The sequence below is a fragment of the Alosa alosa genome, chromosome 5 (assembly GCF_017589495.1).
Source record: "Alosa alosa isolate M-15738 ecotype Scorff River chromosome 5, AALO_Geno_1.1, whole genome shotgun sequence".
In the NCBI taxonomy this organism is placed as follows: Eukaryota; Metazoa; Chordata; class Actinopteri; order Clupeiformes; family Clupeidae; genus Alosa; species Alosa alosa.
In genome coordinates this window covers 9,131,866-9,141,716 of record NC_063193.1, presented here as the reverse complement: position 1 = coordinate 9,141,716, position 9,851 = coordinate 9,131,866, and the positions used below count along the sequence as shown (strand labels likewise).

Sequence of the window (9,851 nt, the reverse complement as noted above, 5' to 3'; positions counted from 1 at the left end):
ATGTGCATCGATCAAACATAAGTTATGGTTTATGTTGTAGGCTATGTTGTATGTCCCACTGCTGCCCCCTACTGCTCTAGGATGGCAGTATCAGAAATGGATGCAGCCGACTGGCCGACTGAGGTACAAAGTTCTACTTCATCTGAAATTTATTAGTCCTCGTGGTTTATACGATAGAGGCAGTACAGGTTTTTTTTATACAAATGTTTCATCAGGATGTGTAAAATACAATTAGCAAAACATATAACAAAAAACAAACAATTTAGATGCTTTCTCTATGAAATAAATAACACAGTTAAAAAAGAGTCTGCAGAAGAGTTATCCCAGTCCTTAGTGTTCCAAGAGGAAATATATCAGGCCCTACTCTATTGTCTGCCAATAGCAAAGGGCTTAATGAGTCCAAGATCCATAGCCTTAGAGAGGGATTCACGGGCAGCATCAATCAGAGGTTGCTTCTTGGGGTTATCCTCCTGTTTACCGACAATTGTCAGAATCTCCAGCATCTCGCTTTCGATCAGCTTCTTTGCCACCTCCTCATCAGCATTCATCATGTTGTAGACAATCACTAGACCTCTATGCTGGACTTCACTATTGTCATGGAGACACAACCTCTGCAAGATCTCAAGCCACTGTACGGTCTACAGAGAGAGAGAGAGAGAGAGAGAACTCTGTGTTCAACATTATATGTGTAAATCTCAGTATGCAAATGTTCTAGGCAAAATGGAGATATCTCAAATTAGAAAACATTTGCTACCAGACAAAATGGCACAGGTTGAGAGCAGCCATGGCATGAGACTAGTACGTACCACAACGCTGATCTTAGTGCAGATCTTTTTATGTGCGGCAGTGAGCATAGCCAGTGCTCCAGACGCTGCCTTCTGGAGTTTGTCATCATCCTCAGAGCAGAGCAGCACAAGGAGCTTCAGCCTGTCATTCCCATCCTGCAAGAACCTCTCCTGCACCTGTTGTGCCACATCAACACACAGTTTACTGGCTGAGTTGACTCACTGCACTTCTGTGGATTCATTAAGTATAAGTATATATACTCTTTTGATCCTGTGAGGGAAATTTGGTCTCTGCATTTATCCCAATCCGTGAATTAGTGAAACACACTCAGCACACAGTGAGGTGAAGCACACACTAATCCTGGCGCAGTGAGCTACCTGCAACAACAGCAGCGATCGGGGAGCAGTTAGGGGTTAGGTGCCTTGCTCAAGGGCACTTCAGCCGTGCCTACTGGTCAGGGTTCGAACCGGCAACCCTCCGGTTACAAGTCCGAAGCGCTAACCAGTAGGCCACAGCTGCCCCCTAATTGACCTGTACAACATGCCCTTCCACAACTTCCATTTTGACTGACCTTAAAACAACCAAAGTATGTATTATGTCATTATTGCAATATTGAAGATATAAATACAAATATGAGTTTCAGAATATATAGGTCATTTCTTTGCTATGTCCTATTATTTGAAGTAACTGAAGGCCTGTTTACCTCTTTGCAGGTGACGAGGTTGCACATACACTCAGTGGCTGCTTGTCTAATTTGTTCGTGGTCCTCAAACATGTAGGACTCGATGTCTGGGAGAGCATTCTCCTTGATAATCTTTTTCCTGATAGAAGGGCAGAAAAAAAGAGCACAAAAAATGACTGATTGACTGAAAAAATGACTGAAAAATGAATGATTATTGAAGGCTGAACATTATATCACTGAAGGAGTTTTTTTTTTTAAAATAATTATAGGCATTAATGTGATTATTATCATAGGAGTGTGAATAATAATTTTAATAACACCCACCTAAGTTTTTCACTGAAACCAGACAGGTTTGTCAAACTCATCAGGGCCTCAAAGTTCTGCATACCGTCCCTCTCTGTGTTCAGCAGGCTGACAAGTGGCCGCACAACCTCATAAATCTGCATTTAAAAACACATGTTGTCATGACTAACAGCTTAGGTGATAGATTTTAGTCAAAATATTTGTCATCATTACTAAACTAAGGGATAGTCTTACCCTCTCTCCTGGGAAGGCAAGTTCTGGGTTGGAAACGGAAGCAATCTTTGCTAAAGCATGAGAGGCTTTGATTTTCCCATTGTCGGTTCCCTCCAGAGCCAGGGGAATAAGAGCCTGTGATGTAGAGGGTAAAATAACAGTGGCCATACAAATGATCATGTCTTTTTATTGTAATAATACTGGGCTAATAGTGAGTGTTTAAACAACACTAGAATACCAGGTATGCTTTGCTAGAAGTGGAAACATTTCAAATATTGAGAGAAGTGATCTGAAGATGAATTGCTTTCATTCATTGTATTTTAAAGATGTTCAGTTACCTTTCCGCCTCCTTGAGCAACAATGATGCCACGGTCTTTAGGATCATCTGCTAAAGCAAAGAAAACTCTAGAGAAAAATATCATTCCGTTTAATATTCTGCACATTGTCTATTGACAGTTGGGTAATCATGAATTAAATTAAATTAAGTTGTCAAAGTACTTAAAGTACTTAAATCTTCACCTTGCAAGCATTTCTTTGGTCTGGTCAGTTAGAATTGTGCTGTCTGCTTTAACCATGACCGCAAGAGCTGAGGTCACCCCAGCTTTCAACATCCTCTTCAGTCTCTTCTGAATGAAGTCCTTTTTATCCTAAAACGTAAACAACCACATGACTCTGTCAATGGCTGAATTTGAGGACACATTGTCCACACAATGTAAACTGACTAATGCTGAAGCTGATAATAGGCCTACACAACATTTGGGCAATTTTATGAGGCAGTGTTCCTCATTATTGTAGTTCTGGCACATTTCCATTGATATTGGGCAACAATGTCTTTTCTGGAGAACTTTAATCATCCTTACGCAAATTATCAGGATCATCCAATCAAAATAAATGTGACTTGTTATGTGGTTGCCATGCAACATTGCTCAAAAGTTGCCCCATGTATTCTCACTATCACCTCAGGTGCACTAAATGCTAGTCCAACTCTAGTTACCTTTGGGTGCTGCTCTGGGACGTGCTGCTTGGAGAACTTGGCCAATTGGACCAGCTCAGGGATGATGTCTTTTTTGTCATAGCTGTTGGTACAATTCACCAAGGTACAGGCCACAGCATAAAGAATAGTCTTGTCTGAAGACTAAAAGAAAGGGGAGAAGGGATCAAATACGTTTGTGTATTTGCTATAAAGAATGAGCAAATGATGATCTGCTCCATTATTTACAGTATTTGCATGATATTATAAATGATACCTTTGCAAGATCAAACATAGCTTTCAAGGAAGGCTCATCCTCAACAAAGTCATCTTTTACATCAGCGTCATTTGTGAGGTAGGCCAAACCCTCCACAGCCCACTTCCTTGTGCGGGCATCAATAGTAGGATTACACAACCATCTGAAAGTGAAGAGTGCCAATACGTTATATTCACCATACCAAAGGAACAAATGCATAAACTCTGAATAGCATCCATTCCATTTCTCAGTAGCCTCGGCAACAGCCTTGAAAGGGCTTAGTATTATACTCACTTTCTGCACTGCTTGCCCAGCTTCTCTGTAGAACCCTCTGCAAACTGTCTCAGGGCATAATCATCCCCACCAGCAGAGCCCAGCTTACAAAGACCCTATGGTTACACTTGCCCAGCTTCTCTGTAGAACCCTCTGCAAACTGTCTCAGGGCATAATCATCCCCACCAGCAGAGCCCAGCTTACAAAGACCCTATGGTTACATTAAGAATACAACATGAGTCAGACTCTTCAAGCATAGATAGATAGATATAGATATACGTTATTGCCACATAACAATGTTGGTGGTAATTGTTGTTACAGAAAGAGATGGCCCAGTCCAGCAAAGGAGTAGCCTAGAAATCTAGACGCGCCCCTAGCTAGTCTAGCAACTCAGGGCTAGTCTAGCAACTCTCCGTTGGCTTGTGAGCTCCAGAAATCGAAACTCAATCAGGCCAATGAAATCGTGTATAGAGTCGTTAGGTGGGCTTAACATAATGATTGATGGCAGAGTTGCAACGGTTTGGCTTGAATTCCCTGCTACTTGAAAACAAATAAGATGGATGTTGCTGTTGGCGAACAGTGTGACACGAGTTAAGCTTTTATTAAGTTGGCAAACGTTTGAACTAGCCAACTAGCTCCGCTGGTGGGAAACGATGGGACTCATAGCTGCCGCTGTCCTATTAAGTGCAGAGGGAATTTGAAAGACAACTGATTATCCCGCCCCTCGGACTGAGCACTGCGAACGGTGAGTGCCCAGACCCTACATTTTAATGTGGGTCTGGCACGTCAGGCTAGCAAAGGAGGTAAAATTAAATAAATAAGTTGTTCAGATCAATTTTGTAGTATTCAGGAGTCTGATATTCTTTTTATTAGAGGCTATTAAAGGCTCTCCCTCAATCCTAAAAAAGACTCAAGAATCTTCAAGGGGAAGAAAAGTCAGGGGGAAACAAATACTTACGACCAGAGCCCGGATCTTAATTTTTTCGTTCTTTGTCTTCTTGTAGATGTCCTTGAGCAGGGCCACGCCGTTGGTGGTGAAGAAGGAGGCACGGCTCATCTTGGTGGAGGAGTGGATGAGGGCCTCCACCGCCACCATCTGGTCCACCTCGCGCTCTGAGCCACAGAGTGCCACCATCATCTCCATCACCCCCTGCCTGCCCACCAGCTTGTCACCGACCTCAAAGGGACCCTGGAGGATCCCTGACAGCGTGTTAATGGCGTGAATGTTCCTGTCCATATCATTGGGGTCAAACTTTGCTCTGTGTAAAAGATCCAAGAAAAATGTTGGTGAGATAATTATGATATTGAGCAAATGTGGTATGGTTAGTTTATCTAATGATTAATCCACCTGAACATAATGATTGATCCACCTGAACATAAATTCAATATTGTGACTGGAAGAGGGGGAACTCACTTAATATATTCGTCACAGATATCCCTGAAGTTGTCTCTCTCAGGGTCGCAACGCAGGTCATCGTATAGCTTGTTGAGGAGGATACTGGCAATGAGCTGGGTGTTATCTGTCATAGGCAGCTGATCCGGCAGGTCAGGCACCTGGCCACACACCTTCAGGATCTTCTTCAGGCCTGAGAAAATTGCAGGGAAAAGTTTACAACATTACTCTACCTTCAAAGACCAATGCTCTCCTACTGTGATTTTGAAAGTATAACAATATGCAGAGAAGATTTACACCAAAGACTATGAAAAGTTTAGATGAAATGATCGCTTACCATGGTCAATGGTGAAAAGAGCTTTTGAATGGTCTGGGTCTCTTTTGTCTTTACGTGGAACATTCTTAGACAAGAGGTTGAGAGCCTGATCTCTTCCATGGCCTGACACCTTCTTGCTTGCGACCATTTCCAGCAGAGCCATAAGGATGGCCTTTAGATCCCTGGTTGTATCTAGAGTAGAAAATTGGAATTCAGTAAAAGTGGTGAAATGTTTATTTATGACAAATATGAGGCCAACCTAAATACTCAATTTCTTACCAAGAACAAGAGACTCTTCTTTTCCATACTCCCTTCTGTCTTGTCCAGACAGGGAATCATTCACGCACTGGAACAGATCTGCAGTGGCCAAGGCAATCTCCTCATTGTTCACTGCCATAATGCTGCACATCTTGTCAATCCCAAGAAGGCGGATGATAGCCATTGTCTGTTGGCAGATGACCGAAATATGTAAGAATGAATTCATACTTTATACCTTCTCTTCTAGAGGCAATTTGGTCCTCCTGTGTAACTGGTATGTATACATTTTCAAGGCAAGGCAGCTTTATTGGTATACCACATTTCCTACCCAAAGCAACTCAATGTGCTTTACCTCATCAGAAAACAGCATATAATATATGTATAAATACACAACAATGGGTTGCTTCAAAGTAATTTGTACATTAGTGTTCAAGACACTGTCTTGTTTGGATCCTTACCCTTGCTTTGTGCCCAGTGCACATTCCAGCGAAGGTTCGGATGGCTGCCAGAATCATCTCAGGTTTTCCTGTGTCGATTAGCTGTTGCAGCAGGGCCACGCCATTGTTCTGGAAAATTCTTTCAGCGCCTGCCTCCTCTCTGGCCAGAACAATCAGGTTGTTTGCAGCCTAAAACATATGGAAAAAAACATATCTAAACGAGCAACATACAAAGATAGATTATTTCTCAAACACAGTCCATGTCCTGTATACGGGTGGTTCTTAGTGTTCTTAGAGTACAAACCTTCTCCCGCTTGTCTTTCTCATGTTCTTCATCAAGCAGGATATTAAACATACTCTCTACCCTTGAATCAGTAGAGAAGGTGCTTTTGAGCTGTAGGAAAGGAAAACAACATTGTGACCCTTCAATACTTTTAACACAGAGTGCAGCTGACAACTGGTCTTTATTAAACATCTTTACTGTAGGGATAAAATATTTAGAATTATTTGGAGGTCCACCTTCTGTTGAATTTCTGCTGAAAGTCGCCTCAAAGTTTCAAGGAAAGTTTTGTTCTTTGGCTCTATGGTGGCGCATCTCTGGACATCCTTGAAGGCCATGTCAAGCTTTCCTACTTTTTCAAGAGCTTGGCAACGTCTATACAGGGCTTTGATGTCTCTAGCATCAACATCAATGGCTGTGATGAAAGGAGGAGGATAAACATAAAGAAAGTATTTATTTAATTTTCAAACTTATCTATATCTGAAATTATATTAATATTAAATTGATAGATTTTATATTTTTGTCTCTTTAAAAAGTTTTAAATGTAGATCATACCTTTTGAGCAATCTGATGCTGCTTGAACATATTTTTCCTAAAAACAAACAAGCAAACAAAAACACAACAAACACAAACAACAATGACAAAAAATAAATAAATGTGTTCTGCATTTGCATATGATTTTTTAAGTATTCTGAGTGTGTGTGTGTGTGTGTGTATGTGTATGAGACAAAGAGAGAGAGAGAAAAAGAGAGAGAATGAGAGAGAGTGAGAAAGAGAGCTATACCTTTTTAAGGTAGCAGGCCGAACGGTTTCTGTAGATGACTGCTGACACTTTCTTGTCTTTGGACACCTTAAGTGCTTCTGTGTAGCTTTCAATGGCTTTGTCAATATCACCCCCCTGGAAATATTTATTTCCCTCGTCCTTCAACTGGACTGCGTCTGCCATCTACAATTCAAAAAGCATTGTTTAAGTACGTATAACCCTAATATTATAACCCTAATTGTTAGAAAGTGCATTTCCACTGATATGATTAAGATTGAGACAGTACTTAAAACGCAATCAATTTACTTAAAAAGAAGAGACTTTCCTCTTGAAAGCTAATCCATAACGAGGAGAGAGCCACATGGTTTGAAATGTCTGTTCCACACAAGCATGCAAACTAAAGCCATCAACAATTAAAGTCTAGCTAGCTAATAGCTAATTTTCTGAGCAGGTTATTTTTTTAGGATATGAAAAACAAATTGCCTACTGAAGCAGTGCTTCTAAATTTACAAGCAGCCTTTCCTTCACAGTTTTGACTGCTACATAGAACATATTCTTCTGCACATATAAATCTACATAAAATGAATTTGCAAAGTTAGTAAAACAAGAATGCCATTTGTGTTCCTAGAAATAGGCTTGGAAACAAATACTTTTCCCGTTGAAACTCATATTGCTCTCTCACATTTAGAAATGAAGATGGTAAATTCTTACCTTTCCACAAGTTGTCTCTGGACTCAGCTCAGTGTAGCAAATGGCCCAGCACATGTTATCTCAAACTTTAAATGTCCTTCCTTCTAGCCTTATTTGGGCAACATTTGCTCACTACTGAAAACCTACAGCTGATAGCAACCACAGAATAGACAAGCACCTATCTGACCTCCCTCAAGATTTCACAATGACCCCTAAATTATGCTGTCAAGCGCTGAGGCAATAGAGACCATAAAAACAACAAAGGAGCAATCAAGAATCACTTTACCTCAAAAGATATGTGTCAGTTTAATTCTCTTCTTTCTTGCTTGAGTTGAAGTAATGTCTCTTACCTTTTGTCTCAATGCTATAGACCACCATGTGGGATTTATATATATCTCACTCAGGGAGATAGGACATACCAGGGGGGAGGGCACTTACACTCTTGGCAAGATAGGGGCCCGCAATTACAGATTACAAAACAAAACAGAGCAAATGCATAACCATCAAGCAGTTTGAATGGATCTTTTTATAACAATGTTTTCCAAATGTATTGTTTTATTAAATGGTAGGTACTAGTTGTTTGTGAGCATTATCGGTTTTCACCTAAAACATTGTCCCCCACCTCTTTTTTTAGATGGACTGGCTCGGATATATGCTATTTAAGGAATAAGTTTGACAGCTGAGAAACCACCAGCAAATGTCTGTGTGCCTTGAATGGGTGGGTGCAGTGGGGGGTGGCAGCTTGGGACAGCTGTGGGGATAGAGAGGTCCAGCAGATTCTAGAATGAGAACGTTCCTGAATGCGACTTGGACAATCTGCAGGGTCAACTGTTGCCTCCATAAGATATTGGTAATTCTAGTGGTTTTAAACAAATGTGAAGCAATGTGAAGAATACTTGAATGGAGGGGTTTTGTACAGTGTAATCTTGCAGCAATAGTATCGTTCCTCACAAGCATAGAAAAAAACATAAAAAAGATTTTTAAAAAATATAATATTGCAGAAACATATTGCTGTCCCTTTCCAAACTGAGGAAGAAAAGATTAGGGTTTTACTTCTAGGCTTTCAGTCATTGCAGTTAGCCAAGCATTAGTGTAACCTCTTAGACCTCTTATCCTCGTTTAGACAGTCGGATTGAAATTATTCCAATTGAAGACATCAGATCAGCTGTTTACATGGCACAATAATTTAATCCGAACAGGTTATAACAGGTGCTATACATAAACATCTCAGTATACCCACTTAAAATAGGCAAGTACGTATTAACATTTGGGGATGATCACAGTATACCCACTACAGCTAACTATACATCACAGTATATCCACTACAGCTTACTAGACCACTGCCCCAAACCCCATTCTCAAACTACATTCACAGACACTTCTTGCAAAATTAAACAGTTTTACCTCAAAACTAAATAATGCCTTCAGATCATATAAAAAGCAGTCAAAATGAAAACACTGTCAGTAATTGCGCACTACATCAAAAAATATGAAAAACAATGTTCAGGTCAGGGCATAGCTCCTGGAGAAAAGTTTATTGTTTACAATAAATGTGTACAGTACATTGTATACAATGTACAGTAAATGCATTTTGCATCCAAAAAAGGAAAAAGATATAATTCATTGGATTTAGCATTTAAAGTAAAAGGAAAGTATTGATTCAGTACTGTAAATGAGAAGTCTACAGCCTACATTGCACTGTGAATGGGGCAAAATCAAAGGACTGTTCAACAACCTGTTTGCACTCTGATCTGGCTTATTGGTTGTGTCACATCATTCGAAAGTGTGCTCAGTTTTCAGTCGTTGTGATTAATTTATTCTACTTATTTGTGTTTACATTTTGTCACTTGTGGTTACCAGTATCACAGTGCAAAATGTGTTGTATTTGTATGATGTTTAGAGTTTTGCAAAAAGAGACAAAGAGATCTGCAAATTATGCGTCACTTGGTGAAAATTGTTTATGGTAGCCTACAGGTACTGTCAAAAGAGCGATGGAACCACTGCACTTGGTTCAAACGATGAGATTGAGCGTTTTATCAATTCAGAAAAAGGCTACATATAGCTACAGTAAATTTGTCCTCTCTCTAACTGTTGAGCATTTTTACACATCTCTTACACTATAAATGGGAAACAAACACAGCCATACGTGATTCCAGGTAATTAAAACCATAGCAAGGAAGGCAGGGCTCAAATGTTAACTAGAAAATAAAATTCGAGGAAATTACCAGTGC

General features: G+C 40.2%; 1 protein-coding gene across 1 annotated transcript; it reads right to left on the bottom strand.

The window, feature by feature from the left end:
• Positions 1 to 134: 134 nt before the first annotated feature.
• unc45b (unc-45 myosin chaperone B) lies at positions 135 to 7,130 on the bottom strand. The gene is made up of 19 exons (XM_048244668.1): positions 6,952 to 7,130; positions 6,723 to 6,759; positions 6,407 to 6,582; positions 6,192 to 6,281; positions 5,909 to 6,076; positions 5,472 to 5,637; positions 5,214 to 5,384; positions 4,898 to 5,069; positions 4,442 to 4,742; positions 3,505 to 3,599; positions 3,232 to 3,373; positions 2,979 to 3,119; positions 2,504 to 2,631; positions 2,323 to 2,389; positions 2,006 to 2,119; positions 1,793 to 1,908; positions 1,490 to 1,607; positions 807 to 962; positions 135 to 638 (listed from the first exon to the last, which is right to left on the bottom strand). Exons 1-19 carry the CDS (start codon positions 7,111 to 7,113, stop codon positions 366 to 368), a joined length of 2,793 nt encoding a protein of 930 aa, XP_048100625.1. The 5' UTR covers positions 7,114 to 7,130; the 3' UTR covers positions 135 to 365.
• Between the last annotated feature and the right edge of the window lie 2,721 nt (positions 7,131 to 9,851).